Consider the following 22,062-nt stretch of genomic DNA (forward strand, 5'->3'; position numbering starts at 1 on the left):
TATTGCCACTTAGATCTACTCCTCATTTGCTCACATCTCTGTCCTCCCCTGTACAGTTATTATTATTGTGATTGCTCAGGAAGTCTCCAACCATCTAGCAGCTGCGTGTAATTTGAGTATAACTGTTGTTGCATTTTTTCTTGTACTGTGTAGCGTACAGTAAATTCTTGGGCCCAGTGGGGTTTTTGTAATTTACGTAAGGTTCTTGTTGTCAGCCATCAATAATAATATTTTGTATCTGTAATAATATATCTTGCGTTCACTGAGTATTATCTGGTATCTCATTTTAACAGGGCTGACTTAGATAAATTTACTCATGCTAATTTCGTGTTAATAGAGGCTATTGCAGTTAACCATATATTTAACCTGTTTTTTGCCATTACATTATCCTTATGAGTCCTGAATGTTTTGTTGTTAGTTTGAGCATTAAACTTTAACTTGTAATTTTACCTGACTCTTTGTTTTGAACCTGGAACTTTGCAGGACAGTTTTCTCTGTTCCGTAACATAAATTTGGCGACCTCTTATCAGGATATTCAGGATGTTATCATAAGGATATTGCTTGATATTTTGTGACTGTGATTTATTCATGATGTCTACTATTACTACACTTGATGAAGCCAAAGATTTTTTGTCAAATGTGCAAACAGTGTGTGATGTAGAAAACAGAACAAAGAATGAACTTAAGCTTGTTGCTCAACAATTGGGAATTGCAGTTCACTCTCATCATTCTAAAGATCAAATTGTTGACATGATTAATAAAAGCTTGTTTAATGTAACCCCTCCAAATGAGCAAACGCAGATTGAATTAGCTAAGTTACAGCTAGCCCTGCAGGAGGCTCGTGTTAAAGAGGCTGAATTTCAAGCACGTGCTAAGCAGGCGGAGTCTCAGGCTCGTATTCAGGAGGCTGAATTTCAGGCAAATGCTAAGGAGGCGGAGTCTCAGGCTCGTGTTCAGGAGGCACAGATACAGGCATAAATTGAACTTGCCAGGATTCAGGCAGACCATGAGTATCGCATGAAACAAGGTGGAACTGGATCATCTAGCTCTGATGATTTTGATGTGGCTAAAAATGTTGAACTTGTCCCTCCTTTTAATGAGTCTGATTTAACAAAGTATTTTCAGTTGTTTGAGAGGGTAGCTACAGGTTTTAATTGGCCCAAAAAGTATTGGCCAGTACTCCTTCAAACTGTTCTCACCGGTAAAGCTCAAGTAACTTATGCATCTTTGCCACAGGATCAATCTGATAATTATGATGTAGTTAAGAGCTTGATTCTTAAGGCCTATGAGCTTGTTCCTGAAGCCTATAGAGTAAAATTTAGGACAACTTATAAGCAAGATAAGCAATCCCATGTTGAGTATGCAAAAGTCAAAGAAGATCTGTTGGAGCAGTGGTTAAATTCTAAGAATGTGGATTCTGATTTTGGTAAATTTTAGCTGATGATTTTGCTGGAGGACTTCAAGAGGTGTATTTATAAAAATGTAAGCCTATATCTTGATGAGAAAAGAATAGATAATTTGTCTGATGCTGCAGTTTTAGCTGATGAATATGTTCTCACTCACAAGAGATATTCTAAAGAAAAAGGGAAAGCTGAGAGTAAGTACGTTGCCTCTACTCAAGAGTACAGGTAACAGAAAAGAGAATAAAGATGATGTTTCTCAGGAAGTAAATACCAGCTTCACCTCTAGATTTCAGAAAAGTAAATGTACTTATTGTAGTAAGCTTGGTCATACTACGGAGAAATGTTTCAGGAGACAGCGTGATGTGAACAAAAAGGAGTCTTTAAATATTCAGTCAATTGGTCTAGTGTCCACTCTTGAGAGTTCCCAGAATTCTTTAACTGAGTTAACTGAACCTGCTTTGAGGGGTAACTTAAATTCTCATGATGGAGCTCCTCTTTTGAGCAGTAACGTGGGTGACACTCTCAAGAGTTCATGTGCTAATTTCCTGTCTGATGGTTTTGTCAGTCCTCTGGACAGTAATGACAGGAAACCAGTTAAAATATATCGTGATACAGATGCTTGCCAATCCCTTATACTGACCAGTGTTCTAGGCTCTAATGTTAATTCCTCTGATGAAACTGTAATCTTACAAGGTGGAGGGAATAATTACTTCTCTGTCCCTCTGTGCAGAGTGAATTTAGAGTCTGGTTTTGTTAATGGTTCCGTTATGGTTGGGTTGGTTGAGACACTCCCAATGTCAGGTGTAACTTTCTTACTTGGAAATGATATTGGTGGAAGTCAAGTGTGTCCAGCTCCTCAGTTGTCTAGTGAGCCAGTGGCTGCGTCCCAGGATTGTGATGTCCCTGATGTATTCCCTGCATGTGCTGTCACTAGGGCTAAGTCTAAAGTTACTGGTGATTTAGAGGATAATGATGATGATGATGATGTTATCCTAGCTGACACTTTTCTTGCTAATTTGGACCACTCACCAGATGAGGCAGTACCCCGTAGTGTTGATAATTTGTCTCGTCAAGAGTTGATTGAGTTGCAGGTTGCTGACCCTGAGTTGAAAGGTCTAGCTAACTCTGCTTGCAGTGAGGAAGAGTCAATTGGTGATTCTACTTGTTATTATATAAAGTCAGGAGTACTTATGAGGAAATGGAGACCCCCAACAGTATCAGCCGACTGTGAATGGGAGGTTGTACATCAAGTTGTCATCCCTCGTGTTTGTAGGCAGGATATCATTAGAGTGGCTCATGATTCCAGTTTGGCAGGACACCTTGGAGTGAGGAAGACTGTGGCACGCATTTTGAAACACTTCTACTGGCCAGGTATCTTCAGGGATGTTTCCTGGTATTGTAAGTCTTGTCACACCTGTCAAGTTGTGGGGAAGTGTAATCAGACCGAAAAGGTTGCACCTCTAGTTCCCATTCCTCCTTTTGAGGCGCCATTCACCCGTGTGTTGGTGGATATTGTGGGCCCTCTTCCTAAGACTTCTTCAGGATTTTCTAATGTGTTGACCCTGATTGATATGGCTACTCGTTATCCTGAAGCCATTCCACTTAGAAATATTTCAGCAAAGAACGTGGTTAAGGAAATGCTAGGGTTCTTCACAAAGTTTGGTCTGCCCAAGGAGGTACAGTCAGACCGGGGAAGTAATTTCATGTCAAATGTTTTCAAGCAGTCTCTGAAAGAGTTGGGCATCACCCAATCATGTCTTCAGCTTACCATCCCCAGACCCAAGGAGCGTTGGAGAGATATCATCAAACACTCAAATCGATGCTCAAGAAATACTGTTTGGAACATCAGAAAGACTGGGATAAAGGTCTTCCATTTGTTGTATTTGCCGCAAGAGAATCTCCAAATGAATCACTGGGCTTCTCACCTTTTGAACTACTGTTTGGCCATGAAGTAAGAGGACCCCTTAAGTTACTCAAGGAATGATGGCTGTCAGAGGAAGATGACGTCAACCTGCTGGAGTATGTGATGAAGTTCAAAGAACGGCTGTCCACTGCTTTACAGCTGGCGAGAGAGAATTTAGGAGCTGCTCAGGAGAAGATGAAGACTTGGTATGATAAGAAGTCCAGGTTACGCCACTTTCAGCCAGGAGATCAGGTTTTGATTCTGCTACCAGTTCATGGGCAACCTCTTCAAGCCAAGTTTAGTGGTCCTTATTTCGTGGAGAAGAAACTCAGTGACATCAACTATGTCATCGCCACACCAGATCGTAGAAAGAACAAGCAACTATGTCACATCAACATGCTAAAGTTATATCACAGGCGGGACGAAAATAATCCAGTCTGCACTGTAGCTGTTCCACCCGAGTCTGCAAGTGAAGCTCTCCCATGCAGTATGAGCCTGAGTGATAGTTTGGGGAAGAATCCTGATATCATGAATGATCTCCAGACTAAGCTTTCTCATCTACCTCCAGAGGAAAGGCAGGAGTTTTCGGCGTTGCTGCAGGAGTACCCGCAAGTGTTCCGTGCCACTCCAGGAAGAACCACTGTGTTGATGCATGATGTCGATGTTGGAGACGCAAAGCCAATTAAATTGCCTACTTACCGTGTGGACCCAGTGAAAGTTCCTCTCATCCAGAAGGAGCTTGGCTACCTGTTGGACCACAAGATGATTGAGCCCTGTCAGAGCGAGTGGAGTTCTCCTGTCACTCTGGTCCCTAAGCCGGGTGGGTCACAGCGGCTTTGCATCGACTACAGACGTGTTAATCAGATAACCAAAACAGACACTTACCCTCTCCCTCGCGTGGAAGATTGCATAGACAAGCAGGGCCGTTTCTTGCTATAGGCGAAGTATGCGGTTGCCTAGGGCCCCCGATGCAACTAGGGGGCCCCCAAGCTGCCAATATTAGCTTTTTAAGAAATTAAAATATGTGTAAAGTGACTCGAGGTTGTGGTGCTTGGCTATTTCTTGGCTCTCTTGGCTTTTGTTCGCGCCTTTTCGTCTGGCATCCCTGGTCTTTTTTTGTCTCACCGGCGTCAATGACACCACGTGTGATGTGTGAACGTAAGAACTAAGGAGAAGCGTTATTCCATTGTTCTGAGTTTATTATTTGAGTTATTCTATTTTTCTTCCAACGATTTCACCAGGGCTCACCACAAGGTATTCATGAGACATTGAATCTTTTGTATTAACTTCACAATTACGAGGTTTTATATTTCATTGATTTGTATTTGTTATACCAATGGAAAATACGAAATACGTTCATTTTACTGACCTGGTACGATAATCTAAGGTTCAAAACTTAACATCTCTACCGGCTGCCGCCCCATCTGAAACGCTACACTAGTACTGAGTCAACCGTAAGTCAGCGAGGAGTGACGCTCTAACATCATGGCATCGAAAAGGACATACCCTTCTGGAGCCGAAAAAAGAAAAAAGAAGAAAAGTGAAGAAGATAAACTCTCTCAGAGCAAAGGTGAGACATCGTGTTGATTTCCCATGTAGCATATATTATAAGGAGGGGTTCAGGGATGATCGATATGCTAGGCCTATCTCTTAGGCTCCATGGTAATTCCTTCCAATTCAGGTATATACACTGAACTATTTCAGAGCAGATGGGTTTAATAGGGAACATAGCCTAATGACAGTATCCAGTACTTGATAATGGATATAATCTCGGATGTGTGTTAAATTTATGTCTTGATAGTGTAATGCATATGATGTGTTGTTCTGTGTGTGAGCATTCTGGGTTCGAGTCCTCAAGAATGCCACATGTACTCATTTATTACATTGCCATATTTTGGGCTTAAAAATTAATGTTAAGAACAAGAATAAATAAATAAATTCTGTAAGGTTTTGGGTTAGGTTTAGGTTAGTTTAGTTTACGTTAGGTTAGGCTGAGGTACTTTAAGGTTAGGTTTGGTTACATTTAGGTTAAGGTTTAGCTACTATTACTAATAAAATAATTATAAAATCTAATAATTATAAAATCCCTATGAAATGGCTGTCGGATCTATATTCAATATTTATTAAAAATATAAGTTAACATAGGCCTAGGTGGCTAGGATTAAGCAAATCAAATTAAGGTGGAATAAAAATACAACATCTAGGTTGTCAACTATTTGTAAAATGATTAGGCTATGAAAGACCATACACTATTTTTTCCTCTGCAGGGGCACTTCTGAAATACTTTGGACGTGGAGGGCCAGTCCAGCCAGATGTCTCTGCTAGTGTGGGGATACCAGACCTATCATCTCCACCAGGTCAATCTGCTCCACCTGCGGACTCACAAGCACCAGGTCCATCGTCTACACCTTCAAACTCATCTTCTCCTATTGACCGACAAGCAGCAGGTCAATCTGCTCCACCTGCGGACTCACAAGTATCAGGCCCATCTTCATCGCCTTCTGACCGACAAACACCAGGTGCATCTTATCCACCTGCGGACTCACGAGCACCACGCCCTGCATTTGGTCAACCAATTGATCCACGTGATTGGCCTTCACTTCTATTAGATTCAGTCAGGACAGACCTAGTAGGTAAAGGACCATTTCAGATTAGCCCGGATTTCACATTTCCCAAAAGAGAAGATGGCAGAACTTCCATCACCATTATTTCTACAGGACATTAGTGAATGGGGAAAAGATAAGGCGGACTTGGCTTACCTACTTGAGAAAAAACTATGCAGTTTACTGCTATTGCTGCAAACTATTCTCAAGAAAGGACTATAAATTAATGACAGAGGGGCTTTCTGACTGGAGGAACATTGGTACACTTCTGAAAAGTCATGAAATCAGTCCAGAGCACACATCCCATATGGCAACGTGGAAGGATTTGGAACTGCGTCTACAAACAGCCACGACCATAGATCAAGCCGAAAGGACACTTTTAGAAGCTGAGAAGAAGCACTGGACAGATGTCCTGACCCACTTAATCTGTATCATATAATCTCTAGCTGAGAGAAATCTTGCATTGAGGGGGTCTACAAACGCATTACACCAGCAACACAATGGAAACTTCTTAAAAGAGGTGGAGCTGCTTGCCAAATTTGATCCTGTGATGAAGAAGCACATTGATCGTGTGGAAAGTGGGCAGTTCAGTCATTCCAGCTATCTTGGAAATGAGATCCAAAATGAGCTGATTGCTTCAATCAGTGGGAAAATATTAGACACAGTGGTGGCTGAAATTAAGCGGTCCAAATATTATTCAGTCATTTTAGATTGTACTCCTGACTTAAGCCACCAAGAGCAGATGTCGGTCATCATAAGGATTGTTAGAATGGACGATGATGAAGCACCGGAAATCAAGGAACACTTTCTAGGATTTCTTGTGGCTTCCCAAACAACAGGTCTTGGTTTATCCTCTTTGATTTTGAATAGGCTTGAGGAGCTGAATATTCCTTTTGACGACTGCAGAGGACGGTCGTATGACAATGGGGCCAACATGAAGGGGAGGAACAAAGGTGTACAAGCAAGGCTGCTGGAGAAAAATCCTCGCACACTTTTTGTTCCATGTGAGTCACATACACTGAACTTGGTTGTGGCTGATGCAGCAAAAGGGTCCACAGATGCCGTTATCTACTTTGGCAATATACAAAAACTGTATAACCTGTTCTCAGTAGCACCACAAAGATGGGCAATCTTAACCCGCCCCGTCCCGACGACGTATGGGTACGTCACCACGATTTGCATTTGCCAGTCCCGGCGACGTACCAGTACGTCGTGCAATTGTAAGGTCGCTAATTTGCACAATTTTCAATTTTCGCACGTGATTTTTCGTATGTATACACGGGACACATTCCTCTATTCCTGTACAAGATACCAAGCAGGGACAATGCCTTACACTGCATAACCTCCCCCCTCCCCCCCTCACGCCATTGTCTTGGCAAAGGACCTGTTACCAGTGACCTGGCTAGTAAAGTTATTCAGGGCCAGAGTGATTCCCCAATCGATGACAATGTGGAGGACAATGTTTACATAGCATTAGAAGAAGAAACAGCCAGAAATAATGATCAGGTAGTGTGGCAAAAATAGGTCAGGTATGGTGATTAGTTAGTGAGTGAAACAATGCTTATTATGCCTTTATTACTGCTTGAAAACCAATATACTGTCATACTACATATACATTCGTACCAAGTAAATAAATAAATACCGTTTATGAGTGGATAAAATAGTTACCCTCCCATAGAACTCGTTTTCTTTGGTGCCAGCATGTTAGAAAACCCACTCAGGTAAGGAGGAACTCCTACCTGGATTGGGCACTTTAAACCTCAGGTGAGCGATTTCTCTATGAATTTTCGATGTTTCTCACCAAAAGCGAAGGTTTTAGCCAAAAAAAAAAAAAATCGAAAATACCTCGGGACTGGGGGATGTCGGAGGTGCGGAAAACCTCGGGACATGACGGGTTAAAGGACCATGTGACTCTGACACTGAAATCCTGGAGTGAAACGAGGTGGGAGAGCCGTATTAACAGCATTGAGGCTGTGCGGTACCAGGCCCCTAACATAAGGGAGGCACTGCTGGAGGTCAGGGACAAAGCCACAGATGCCCTGACCAAGGTAGAAGCACAAGCTTTGGCCGAGGAGGTTGGGTCATACCGGTTCCACATTTGTAGTGTGGTATGGTATGATATCCTCCACCAAGTAAACCATATAAGCAAGCTCCTACAGTCTGCCACAATGCAACTTGATGTAGCAGTTGACCTCCTCATGAAGGCAAAAACCTCACTGACAAGATACAGAGACACTGGCTTTTCTGCAGCTCAGGCCTCTGCTAAAGACATATGTGACGAGATGAATGTGGAGGCTGTACTTAAGGAGAAAAGGCTTAGAAGCACAAGGAAACGCTTTGCCTATGAAGCCCCATACGAGCCTATCAGAGATGGCATGAAAAGACTAGAAATTGCGTTCTTTAATGTGGTTGTGGACACCACTATTGAGTCATTAAAGGAAAGGCTTGAAAGCCTGGGTGAAATGAGATCCAGATTTGGAGTGCTGCTTAACTTTAACCCGCCCCGTCCCGACCACTTTTTGACCACTGGTACCCCCCAGTCCCGACCATTTTTCGACCCTTTTTTTTTTTTGCTAAAACTTTCGCTTTTGGTGAGAAACATCGAAAATTCATAGAGAAATCGCTCACCTGAGGTTTAAAATACTCATTACAGGTAGGAGAGCCTCCTTACCTTACTGGGTTTTCTATCAGGCTGGCACCAAAGAAAACGAGTTCTATGGGAGGATAACTATTTCACACCACTCATAAACGGTATTTATTTATTTACTGTTACGAATTTATATGTAGTACAAGAGTATATTGGTTTTCAAGCAGTAATATAGGCATTATAAGCATCGTTTCACTCACTAATACCTGACCTTTTTTTGCCACATTACCTGATCATCATTTCTAACTGTTTCTTCCTCTAATGCTATGTAAAGTTTGTCCTCCACATTGTCATTGATTGGGGAATCACTCTGGCCCTGAATTTCGTACCGTGGCATGACATGGCTATACTGGCCAGGTCACTGATAACAGGTGAATTGCTGAGACAATGGCATGCAGGGGGGGAGAGGAGGTCATGCTGGGTAAGGCATTGTCTCTGCCTGGCATCTTGTTGAGGAAGGTGTCACGTGTATACGTACCAAAAATGACTCGCGAAAATTGAAAATTGTGGAAATTATGAACCTTGCAATTGCAGGACGTTGAAGTACGTCCCCGGGATTAGCTGTGACAAAACGTGAGGACGTGGAAGTACGTCCCCAAATTGGATAGTGAGGCACTGTCCAACCAGTGTGACGAACTCTGCAGCACATTAAGTACCGAGGATGAAAAAGACATTGATGGAAAAGAACTGGCTCTTGAAATCAGCAACTTGCCAAGCCTACCTTCAAGTGACATGACTGCACTACAGCTTCTCTCCTACATCCACAAAAAGCAGTTGAAGGAACTGTACCCCAATCTGTGGATTGCTCTGAGAATAGCCTGCACTCTTCCTGTGACCGTGGCCTCAGCAGAGAGGAGCTTTTCAAAACTAAAGCTCATTAAGACCTACCTGAGGTCATCCATGGGACAGAATCGCCTCAGTGGACTTGCAATCATCAGTATCAATCACGAGATTGGCAAGCAGCTATCATACGATGATGTCATCAATGACTTTGCTTTTAAAAAAGCCAGAAGGCAGAAGTTTTGAAGACTGATCATGCAGATCTGTGTTACTGAGGGAATACCAGCCTCCTGAAAAATGTGGGATACTTTTATATGTTTAGAATTTCAGTTGCAATGTTTGCCTAATTTAGATTTTTTAACAAGTTTAACATTTCCTAAGATTAGAAAATAAGATTTTCAGGAAAAAACATCATCTTGTCTCATTTATTTGCATTTGGGAGATGTTACAATGCAGATTCAGTAAATCCTGGCTGTAGGGGAGCCCCAGTGTGTCACATTTATTAGCATTTTTGTAGGGTCAACTTGAGTTTTTTTTACTGGAGTGTTAAAAATAAAAGATATTAAGAGTTTGTCATCGATCTAGCCTATTTTACCTCAAAAAGTGCCTCAAATTGAAGTATTTAAATGTTAAATGCATGCCCCCTGATCACCTTAGATGGTTTGGAATCCCCCCACCATAGTTTCATAAGATAGGGGCCCCCAAACAGCATTCTGCCTAGGGCCCCCGAAAGGCTAGAAACAGCCCTGTAGACAAGATCGGAAAGGCTAGGTACATAAGTAAGTTTGATTTGATAAAGGGATACTGGCAAGTACCTATGACTGAACGTGCTAGGGAGATCTCATGTTTTGTAACACTAGGAAAGACTTTTGCATGTTCAGTAATGCCATATGGTATGAAGAATGCACCAGCCACATTTCAGAAGCTCATGAATGTTGTAACAGAGGGTTTGGCAGGGTGTGTTGTTTATATTGATGATGTATTAATCTTCAGTGACAACTGGAAAGATCACCTATGCCATGTCAGTAAATTTCTTGAGCGTTTGGTTCATGCTAATCTTGTAGCTAATTTATCAAAGTGTGAGTTTGGTCAAGCTAAAGTTCAGTACCTTGGGTATGTAATTGGTGATGGACATGTTGCACCACCAGGAGCTAAGGTTCAGGTTATAAGTGATCTTCCCAGATCTAAAAGTAGGAAAGAGCTACAAAGATTTTTGGGAATGGTAGGTTATTACAGGAGATTTGTTCTTAACTTTTCTATTCTTGTATCACCACTTACAAACCTACTGAAAAAGGGAGTTGAATTTGTCTGGACCGATAACTGTGAATCCTCTTTCAGCAAACTTAAAGCTATCCTATTAAGTCAGCCAGTGCTCGCTACTCCAAATTTTGCTAAGCCTTTTAAGATGTCTGTTGATGCAAGTGATACAGGAGCTGGGGCTGTTTTGCTGCAAGAGGATGATCAGGGTATTGAACACCCTGTATCTTATTACAGTAAGAAGTTCACTCCACCTCTAAAGAACTACTCAACTATTGAGAAAGAGCTTTTGGCCTTGATTTTGGGTTTACAGCATTTTTCATTTTATTTGTGTTCTGGTTTTGACCCCATAGTCATTTATACTGATCATAACCCACTGAAATTCCTTAGTAAGTTTAAAGATAAAAATCAGAGATTGACAAGATGGAGTCTACTTCTTCAGGAATATTCATTAGACATACAACATGTCAAGGGGAAAGAAAATGTTATTGCAGATTGCTTATCTAGACTTTAGACATTGTTTTAGAGTAATAAGAAATTTCCTTTGTAAATTTCTTTTTCTTTGTGGGGAGGTGTTACATAGCCTATGATTTCATCATCCTTTGTGTAATTTTAACGTACAGTATGCTGCATGTTTGATCACAAGCGTGTTCTGCCTCAGTCCCCCCTTCTACCGTTATAGTAGAGTAAGTCGTCCTTTCTGTTGTTCAGAGCGGGATTGTCAACTCTTTGTCCCCATGGCTTCATTTGCGCGTCCTTCTTACAAGTTGTATCAAGCTCTGCTGGCCCCTATATAATGAGCTCAGTCTCTGCATTATTGCCACTTAGATCTACTCCTCATTTTGCTCACATCTCTGTCCTCCCCTGTACAGTTATTATTATTGTGAGTGCTCAGGAAGCCTCCAACCATCTAGCAGCTGTGTGTAATTTGAGTATAACTGTTGTTGCATTTTTTCTTGTACTGTGTAGCGTACGGTTAATTCATGGGCCTAGTGGGGATTTTGTAATTTACGTAATGTTCTTGTTGTCAGCCATCATTAATAATATTTTGTATCTGTAATAATATATCTTGCGTTCACTGAGTATTATCTGGTATCTCATTTTAACAGGGATGACTTAGATAAATTTACTCATGCTAATTTCGTGTTAATAGAGGCTATTGCAGTTAACCATATATTTAACCTGTTTTTTGCCATTACATTATCCTTATGAGTCCTGAATGTTTTGTTGTTAGTTTGAGCATTAAACTTTAACTTGTAATTTTACCTGACTCTTTGTTTTGAGCCTGGAACTTTGCAGGACAGTTTTCTCTGTTCCGTAACAATCTGTATATCTATCAATCAATCAATCAGTCTATCTATCTATCCATCTATCTATCTATATCTATTTATCTATCTATCTATCTATCTATGCTGATGTTTGTGAGCATCATGCCCTGAGAGTAAATGTAGAAAAGAGTAAAGTGATGGTTATTGAGAGACGGTGACTCACAGTGTGATGTTACAGTGAATGGAGAGAGACTGGAATTGGTGAGAGAGTTCAAATACCTGGGTACAGTGTTAGAAAAGAGAGGAAAATGTGCAAGGGTAGTTAAAAGTAGAGTGACACAAGGAAGAAAAGTGGCTGGTGCAATGAAGGCCTTGGCAAGAAACAGAGGCTTGAATGTTCCAGCTGCACGAGGCTTACATGAGAGAGTGTTAGTGCCAACTTTAACATATGGATGTGAGACTATGGTGTGGCATGAATATGAAAAGTCAAGAATAAGAGCAATGGAGATGGGACTGCTGAGGAATGTATGTGGAGAACCAAAGGTTGATAGGATGCGAAATAATGTAATTCGTGAATCATGTGGAGTGAGGAAGTCGGTGGACACCAGAATCGAAGAGAATGTAGTGAGATGGTATGATCATGTGCAGAGAATGGATAACGAATTTGAAGGAGGGAGGAGGCGAGGTAGGCCAAGGAGAAAGTGGAGAGATATAGTGGATGAGTGCGTGAGGAAGAGAGGTTTGGAAGTCGGTGAGGCTATAGTTCAAGCTGGCTGGATGAATGTTGTGAGGAGAAATGCATGATCAGGGATTTTGGCACCCCTTTTTAACATGGCAACGTCCGGATTGACTCAATCGGATACGTTTATGTGAAGCTACAGAGCGTGGTGAATGTTTTTGGCATATCCGATAGAGCCAGGATCCCGGGGGCTTGAATGATGAGTGAAGGGAAGCGTCGCCCACTGGACTGTGCAAATTTGGGCTGTCTGGACATTGCTACTTCTCACTCTGCCCTTGGGCAGGAAAGGAGGTCCGGGTGATGATGTTGATGATGATGATATACTTCCCGTTTGGCCATTCTCAACTGTGTGAATAAGCGTGGTAGAAGCAAGAATGAATTAGAATGGACATCACCAGGTACGAGAGGTTGATGCTGACAGTTGAGTGTGTAGACATTTGATAACATGATCAATGCTCAAAGGATAAATGTTCAGGCGATGAACGCATGCATAAGTTCACATGACGAACACGGACAGGATAAATGCTTACACGATAGGTGCTGAAAAGAAATGATAAGTTCTCGCACTATAACATTAACACAGATATGCGCCTTCTCACATGCAGGCTAACACGCTAACACTCACACGCTCACCCAGAAGACGAAGGGACATGGTACACCCTTTTAGTCCAATGATGGGATTTTTTTCCTCTCGTCAGGTTTTTTCATTAAGCTTAGGGAAATCTCTTATAAAGGAAGGTTTATATAGAACGTTCAGTTAACCTCTTCACGTCTAGAAATCTCTCCTAAACTTGAAATAACTCGTCTGTGGTTGCTTGATAAAAGTAAAAAATAAGCAAAAAAAAAAAAAAAACTTACTTTAGGGGTTGAGCCCGAGATTACTTACGGAAAAATATATATATATATATATATATTTTTTGTGATTATTAAACCAGAAAATGGGAATAAGATGTGAGCAGTTTCTTTTTTCTAAGAATTACTTCGTTTGACCGCAAGTGTTTTCATGATGCTTGATATTTTAAAAAGTTCGCAAGTGTTCCTAAAATTGACCGTCATTGACGTCATATGCGTGAAATGTTTTACAGATATTAATTTGGTGTTAATTACTCAGAAGCATCTTAAACAGGGTGATCTGTAAATATCACTGGAAGATCATCTGGCGCTATCTTTTGGGTTGCAGGGATGACTCAGTCTGCTGACGTGGGCGTGGGTGTGACGGTCAAAGTAAGAAATGAATAAATGATGCGGGGAAAATTAAAAACACTGACAGATCTGTTCCCGCAACGCACGAGAAATCGCCTAGCGCAGTGAAAGAGGAGCGTTATATAGGAACCACCTTGTACTTACGAGATACCTCTTGTAGTGAAAAGATTAATGAATAGTTTATCTAACATGTATAGTTAAAAAAAAACTCAAACGTTGAATTAAATAGTCTGACGGAATCAAGGACAAAAAACAAGGTCACCGTGCTGAAGGCGTTATTCATGGCCTGCCTACGCTTTCGCACACTTGATTTTAATTATACCTGACACTGGCTTGTAATTTATCCCTAAGTGGTAGTCTTATGCTGAAGGAATGTGATGGTAAATGTGTGTTTGTGTGCATGCAAGTGTGTGTGTATATTTGTGTATCCGCGTGTGTGTGTGCAACGACGTGAGAGAGAGAATGTGGTGGTAGTGCAGCTGTGGGTATAACACAATAAATATATCAAACATTCCTTCAGTGCTCGTGTTTTCCGCTAGGCTGGATATCATGTTTCTTGAAGTAATCCGAATTTCCTCCCGGCGTTCCAGCGACCAGTGAGCTGTGATAGAATCACTACAGATGGCTGTGTCTTTGATAACATATACATTTTCCCAGAGAGAGAGAGAGAGAGAGAGAGAGAGAGAGAGAGACAGACAGACAGACAGACAGCTACCTTGATAAAAGAATTGAGGAGAGAATATAATTACTACAATAAAAAAAAAAAAATAGAATAGGTTATGGACAGATCACATCCTTCATAAAACGGATAACAGATAGACAGCCAAGACACTGGAGTGGCAACCTGGAGATGGAGTGAGAGAAAGAGGCAGACAGCAAGATGTATGGCTGATATTCGGAGAGTCAGTGGGATAAGATGAAACAGTCTAACGGCAAACAGATCAGCGTAGAAAATGATGGGAGAGGTTTTTGTTCTGCAGTGAATGACTTAAGCTGATGACTGATGATGATGATGATAATGATGATTAAGATAGTAGGATATATATATACTCAAAATAGGAATCCACATACGTATTTTGCAGACAACAGTTTACTCATTACAACTTCATATGTATCCCATTCGATCATCATCTTCCATCCCATCTCATTCATCACTCGTCTTACCATTCCATATAATATCCTACATAACCTAATGTAGATTATCTGCTGACTTTCATTCCATCTCTCTTAAATTAAAGCTTCGCCCAAGAACAACACGAGCAAGGTAAAAACAAAAAAACAAAAAAACTAAGCATGCGACATTCTCACATGCATCGCACCTCATGACGCAGGCAGAAGGACGTTACGAAGCTGATGTTATATTGACATGGTGACTCAGGTATCCGTCTTGGCTAAATTTGCCTTGAGATGAAAAGTCAGAATGCGTTTGGTGCCCAGAACATATCAGAAACTGGAACACTGATTTTAAAACAATAGCTAAAATATTTTTATTTGACTTCTATGTATGTTTGCATCAGTGTGTCTAATTTCTGTTTTTATCTATCTCTCTGGTATCTGTGTATATTTTTGTGTTTATCACTGGTGTGTACGTAAACAGTATTTATATTTTTCTCTCTTTCTGTGATGTCTATGTATGCTTGTTTTTGTCTGTCTGTTTGTCTTAGTCTATGAATACTTGTGTTTCTCTGTTTACCTTTCTAGCGTCTATGTATATTTATAATCTGTCTGTCTGCTTGTTTGTATAGTGCCTGTGTTTGTTTCTGTCCGCCTTTCTGCTTATCTCTGGTGACTATGCTTGTTTCTATCTATTTGTAACTTTTAGGAGTCTAGACATGCTTGTATCTATCTGCCTCTGTCTGAAACTTGAGCACTGACTTAAAGCAATATTGGAACATATTATTCGTCTAGCAGTCTAATTTGTGTGTAAATATCATTCTATGTACAGTATTTCCCTGCCTGTGTTGAATGCATCGTTTAATCTGTCCTTGCTTGTCTTCTAATATTCACATACTTATATATTTGTTCGTCGACGAATTAATCGATTTTTTTTGCTGCTTTCAACACATTTATCTATCTTTCTGACTCTTTACCTATTTCTCTATCTATGTTAGTCTATCCGTCTATCACTCGATCGCTAGTGATTAATTTATCTATCTATATTCATCTACCTGCCTGTCAGCTTATATTATCTGTTGTTCTCTCTCTCTCTCTCTCTCTCTCTCTCTCTCTCTCTCTGCCAATAATGATACCCATAAAAAATTTTTACGGCTCAGGTGGCTGTTTTACTCCTGCTTAGACAGGGTAACTGCAATGTTTCTACTCTTGGCTGCCTATAAAGCTCAAAAAATGTTTTCGAAGAATCTATATGCTTAAATGGGACCAAAAAGCAGCTATTTACACCATAATAACACATATTATTTATGCATCGTGGCCAATGACGTAACTTCTTTGTTAACACTGACGCCACCATTCAGATAACTGCGTCATCACTGCACCAGGCGATGAGCGCTTGGGGCCCTTGGAAGCATAATGCATTTCTTCATCACCTACAATATAATAAAATACTTGTTATATTCTATTTGATGAAACAAGAGCACCAATTTCTGCACAGTACTATACCTTCACTTGGGCCAGGTTTAAGGCAGGGTATCGGCCAAAACCGTTATATAAGACCCTACACACAAATATATATATATATATATATATATATATATATATATATATATATTTTAAATTCTGGAAACGTGAAACATTTTCACTTTGGTAATCCTTCAATTAGGCCGGGTTTTAGGCAGGGTGGGACCCCCAACGACCTCGGAATCCCCTAGGGGTCCTCCAACGGGAGGTGGAAATGAAGTGGGGACGGGAACTGCTCCCAGAGGTCCCAGCAAAAGCAATTATGCACAACCGTAATTTTTAACCTAAAAACACGAAAATTTACACACTGGTAGACGTTCATCCAGACCGCGTTTAAGGCAGGGTGAGGCGCCTGAGGGCCATCCCCCACCTGGAACGGCAAGGGGAGACAACACCTTAGTTTTTTACTGAGGAGAGTGAAATTTTGTTCAGTGGACACCGAGGGTCGCACCTCCCCTACAAGATGTTATTTCCGGCCCCTTACAGTATTATAAGGCTGGGTGTGACTATCAGAGGTGCCCTTTATCTCCCTATCTTCTGGTGTCTATGTATGCTTGCTTCTGTCCGTTTGTTTGTCTCGATATATAAACGCTTGTATTCCTCTGTCTATCTCTCGTGTTTCTCTGTTTATCTTTCTTGCCTCTATGTATTTTTACTATCTATCTGTCTCCTATAACAGCCTCGAAAGAGCCACTAGGCCTGTTCACGTTTACTATCCTTTGCACTCCCTTGTCGCCCTTTAATATTACTGACAGTATATAAACTGGAAGTAAAGTTAGGGTGACGGTAATGGTGGTGGTGAACACTACAAATCAGCCAGAGGGTAAAACAGAGACCCACCTTCAAATGCCGCTGGACTACGAAGAACTGGCTTCAGCTAGCGCGAGCGATCGTAAACCACCACACCTGAACCCATTAATTCTGACTATTTTTGGTTCATGATTGTCTCCATGAAACTTGAATACCACAGCAAGTCGCTATTGCATGAATGTCGATGAGTTCTTTCAAGTGGCAGGAAGAAGTCTCTTTGCTAACTACAGCTAGTTGCCCTGAACCTAGCGCAGATTTTCGTCCTTTTTGCCGCTTGTTTCACGTACCTCAGTGGCAGAAAATGACAACTCAACATCTTTTCCAAAGTATTTCATCGTGACTAGCATCATATTCTAGTGTTAATCTATAGCTACATCTCAATATTCACGATGGAGAGATCGCAATTTTAGGCCAAATTAAAGTGAAACGAGTATAGCCAAATCGCTCGTCCAGCCCAGCTACACTTGGCCAGTAACTGAGCTGAAGAGGGTTACGGATATTCGTAAGGTTAGAAGAAACACGCTAAAGCTTAGACAGAAATGAAAACAAAGAACAAGCTCAAGGCTGGCGATGTTAACCAAACTGCTATATTCTTGCATCCTCCAGACTTATGTTCAGATTAGGAGACACCAGCTCGGAGTGTATTCCCCACTGATTCCTTCTCTTCAAGACGTTTCCCTGAAGGTGAATAAAATCTTCTGGTGGTGGCAAGAACAGAGTACAAGATATGTCATCGGACTGAAAGAATTAACGTATGGAGACTTTTTTGTTTTTTCCATAAATTTGTTAGAACCCTTTATGAACATTTCCCCTGTTCGTGAAATAGCAGTTCCCAATCGTAGGTAACCTCTTACTTAATTCTACTTTATTTGCAGTTAGGTCTAAAGAAGATAATAAAACTGCCTACTAAAGTTCAATTTATACCTATACAACTGATTTGCCTGTTGGCCTTTGACAGTACCAATTGCGAGGAAAAAAGAAGTTAATATATTCACTGACAGAAGTAGGACAATATAGACGAACGGTGACTGAAAAATAAAAATCGCCTATTAGAGTTATATTTATATCTGTGCAGGTGAGTAGTACAAAAGTGCCCAGAAGTACGCAGCGTAGACCTGGGCAGGGGTTTGAAGTGGAGTTTGCCTGAAGGGATGCCCAGTACAACGCAGATGCCCCCCCCTTCCCCGCCCCCTGCGTACTAGTGGGCATGCCTTCAGGAAAACCCCACTTCAAACCCCTGCCCAGATCTACGCACGCCTAATCCTGGACACTTTGTAATAAGTATACCCCCCCCCCCTTATGTGGTACAGTGGTTGAGTGTGCGTTTCGTACACGGGTGAACCAGGGTTAGCGCCCCGCCAGGGTAATAAACTTTGGGAGTGTTCACCTGGCCACGTTCTACATTGGCGGACACAAGGGGTGCTGTGGTTGAACCAGTGTCGCTTACTATAAAGTATGCTTGCACCCAGTCGGCTTGCGCGGGCCGATTACAATTGGTTCACAGATTACACACACATCCAAAGCCACTCCAACACCACAGTTACACTTACAAGCACTTGTCACTCTACATACAATCTCTACTAGACAGCCTAAGCCACTTGGTAGAGATACATTGACTGTATCGTCCCGACTTCGGTCGGGATAGGCCGGTCCTGCAGTGGATACTCAAACGGCTGATGATGATGATGATGATGATGATGATATATATATATATATATATATATATATATATATATATATATATATATATATATATATATATCCTCATTATTAGCTCACATACCTGCTATCCAAATCTATAAGAAGGGATGAGGAGTTTGGGGGACTGACTTCTGCTTCCCGTGGAGGTTGGTGATAAACTGAGCAGAAAATAACCTCCAGCAAAAAAACTTTCACCTACCGAAAGATTCTCTCTCTCTCTCTCTCTCTCTCTCTCTCTCTCTCTCTTCATCCAGTATTCTGGCAAATTTCTTCTTATTCTCCATACCATTAACACTATTATTACCTGATTTTAAGAAAACGTCTTTTCATATAACAGACAAATAAAAAACAGTGAAACAGTAATCATTATTTTTTTTCCCATATACTAACACTTAGCTACACTGGAATCCGCATTTTTCTCTCATCTGCCCCCTCACTAAATGGTTTTAGGTTATCAGATTTTGACCATTTGTCACCTAGGCTGTCACCTGGCGAAAATAAATGAATTATTTGGGGCACTAAAGATAAATTTCAGTAAACAAGTCTCTCCTCCATCTCTTTCTCTTCTTTTTCTTATTCCCTGCTTTTACAGTCAAAATCAGCCTTCAGCTAGAATCTTATTGCTTTTATTATGATTATTATTAATAAATTTTATTTATCACTACTGGAAAAATAATTACTGTCTGTCTGTCTCTTTCTCTCTTCATTCTGTTTTCTAACTAATTTCTTCTTATTCGCCACACCATTACCACTATTATTACCTGATTTAAGAAACGTGTTTTTATGTAAAGGACAAACAAAAAACAGTGAAACAGTAATCATTAATGTTATTTTTTCCCTATAGCTACTATCACTCAGCTTACATTGGAATCTCCATTTCTCTCTCTCACCTGTCCCCTCACTAAATCAGATTTTGACCATTTATCACTTAGGCTGTCACCTGGCGAAAATAAATAAAGCATTTGGGGCACTGAAGATACATTTTAGTAAACAAGTCTCTCCTCCATCTCTTTCTCTTCTTTTTCTTATTCCCTGCTTTCTCTTTCTTATTCCCTACTCTTACAGTCAAAATCACCTTTCAGCTAGAATTTTAGAGCTTTATTATTATCATTATTATTATTATTAAATTTATCACTACTGGAAAAATATTTACTGTCTGTCTTTCTCTTGCATTTATTTTCTTCCTATTACTATAGTCAAAATCAATATTACAGCTGAATTAACGACCACTAATATTTTCCATGACTGGAAAAAAAAAATAATTAAACAAAATTAAATGGCTAAGAACAGTAATCTCCCTTTGTGAGAGTGTGTGCGTCTGTAAAAATCTTACCACGTCTCGAAAGGACCTATGGAGCTCACAGCTGGCAACTGAGGCTCTCAGGATTTATAAAGCCACCGATGAACTCTGTGAGGGCCCCCCTTTTGACCATGGTACGTCAAGAGACACGCTGCGAGAAGTGTGGCAAGAAGATTAACATCAAAACCGGCCACACCTGTGTAAAATGCCCAGGTTGCGGACGATTTATTAATATTTTTTATCAGCGATATCACAGACAGTCCTGTTTACAAGGTGAGTAATCATAAACACTGAAGAATAGCTCTTCTTGTTAAATTGTTTCACAATATCATTGTGTGCAACTTTCATAGATTTGGGAGAAAGCATACAGTATGTCAGGGTGGATAAACAAGGATTGTGGAAAGCGTTAGGAAATACATGGGAAGTTACTGTAGGTCGTGAAGAGTAGGTATGAGGGTGCTAAAGCTGCTGTGCAAGTGGATAGTGAACTGAGAGAAATTTTTCTATTTAAAAGTTGCACTGAAGCAAGGATGTGTCATCTCTCCATGGTTGTTCAATCTGTATATGGATGTGGTAATAAAGAGATACAACATTGGGCAGTGGATGTTGGAGGGCCTCCAAGTGAGAGGCGGCAGTGCTTGGAAACTCCCTGTACTGTTGTTTGTAGATGATACTGTGTTATTAAGTAAAGACAAAGAGGAGCTGCAAGACTAGGTTGATGAGTTTAGGAGAGTGGAAAAGGAGAGGGAGGGGAGATCAAGGATGAAATTGGGGATGGAGTGGAGAGGTATATGGGGGAGGGGGGGAGCTGGAGTCTGGGTGACATGGGTGCGTTGTGGCCACCCCTTACAGGATTAAGGCTTCTTGCAATAGATAGATAAATAGATAGAAATTATCAGGAACAAAACTTGTGGGAAAAAAAAAAAAAAACGGTGTTCACAGGTGGCGTAGGGGGAACTTCTAAGCAGTTAAGACGACTCCATCTCCCTGGAAACACAACAACTGATGATGATGGTGCCACTGCCTCTACAAGTAGGGATGACGAACATACACCTTCATCATCTATGGCATCAACCTCAAGGTCATTTCTAAATGGCCTTTTACAGGAGGTCAAATATACTCCTCCGGGAGAGTACGCTCAAGACCCAATAGTATTCTTAACAGATTTTGCTACATTTTTCAGTCACCATATTCAATATGTAATGAGGCAGATGCAGGCACCATCTGTTGGTATATACTTAGTGCTGGCAGTTGTTTTAAGACGGGAACCTGTTTCAGAGGGGGAAGATACAATCAGAACTCACTATGTTCACACTCCACGAGTTTTCATTACTCTCAACACTATAGGACAAACACTGGAGGAGCTGAAACAGTACATATTAAATCATATAGAAAATGTACTTTGTAACACAGAGGGGAGTGGGTTTATTTTAGACTACATCAAACATTTAGAAATGAATATAATTAAAAATGTTGTACCTCAGTCTATAGGTACATATGTAGAATTTCCCACTGGTGTTAGGGGAAGGAAGAAGATATTTAATCCTCGACCTATAACAGGAGTAGATAAAGATGCTTGTATAATACAGTGTTTAGCTGCTCATAAGATATTTTCTAACCTTAATAAATGGAGGGATATGCAGCGTCGAGTGGATTCATGGGAAAAATGTAGTACTTTGATAAAGTTTCCTCGAGGGAAAGAGATTTCTTGGTACTCCCTTGATCAGTTAGAAACTCAAAATCAAATAAGTATTAATATTTATAGCTTGAATGATAAACATCCGTATGAATTGGCTATAGCCAGAATAGGG

At 40.7% G+C, this 22,062-nt stretch overlaps 2 protein-coding genes across 2 annotated transcripts in view; one reads left to right on the top strand and one right to left on the bottom strand.

Annotated features, from left to right (window-relative positions):
• Positions 1–9,582, top strand: part of LOC145399078 (zinc finger MYM-type protein 1-like) — a 19,476-nt gene extending 9,894 nt beyond the window's left edge. Inside the window, exons 2-5 of the mRNA XM_080271832.1 lie at positions 5,574–5,891; positions 6,356–7,001; positions 7,843–8,352; positions 9,201–9,582. Of these exons, the coding sequence (XP_080127958.1) occupies positions 5,574–5,891; positions 6,356–7,001; positions 7,843–8,352; positions 9,201–9,582 (1,856 nt within the window). The remainder of the gene's footprint in view (positions 1–5,573; positions 5,892–6,355; positions 7,002–7,842; positions 8,353–9,200) is intronic.
• Positions 1–19,075, bottom strand: part of LOC145399054 (carboxylic ester hydrolase-like) — a 137,745-nt gene extending 118,670 nt beyond the window's left edge. Inside the window, exon 1 of the mRNA XM_080271791.1 lies at positions 19,034–19,075. The gene's annotated coding sequence lies outside the window, so the exon portion shown is untranslated. The remainder of the gene's footprint in view (positions 1–19,033) is intronic.
• Between the last annotated feature and the right edge of the window lie 2,987 nt (positions 19,076–22,062).

This window comes from Coenobita brevimanus, chromosome 47, assembly GCF_032717465.1.
Source record: "Coenobita brevimanus isolate Jiangsu-jjx chromosome 47, ASM3271746v2, whole genome shotgun sequence".
NCBI lineage: Eukaryota > Metazoa > Arthropoda > Malacostraca > Decapoda > Coenobitidae > Coenobita > Coenobita brevimanus.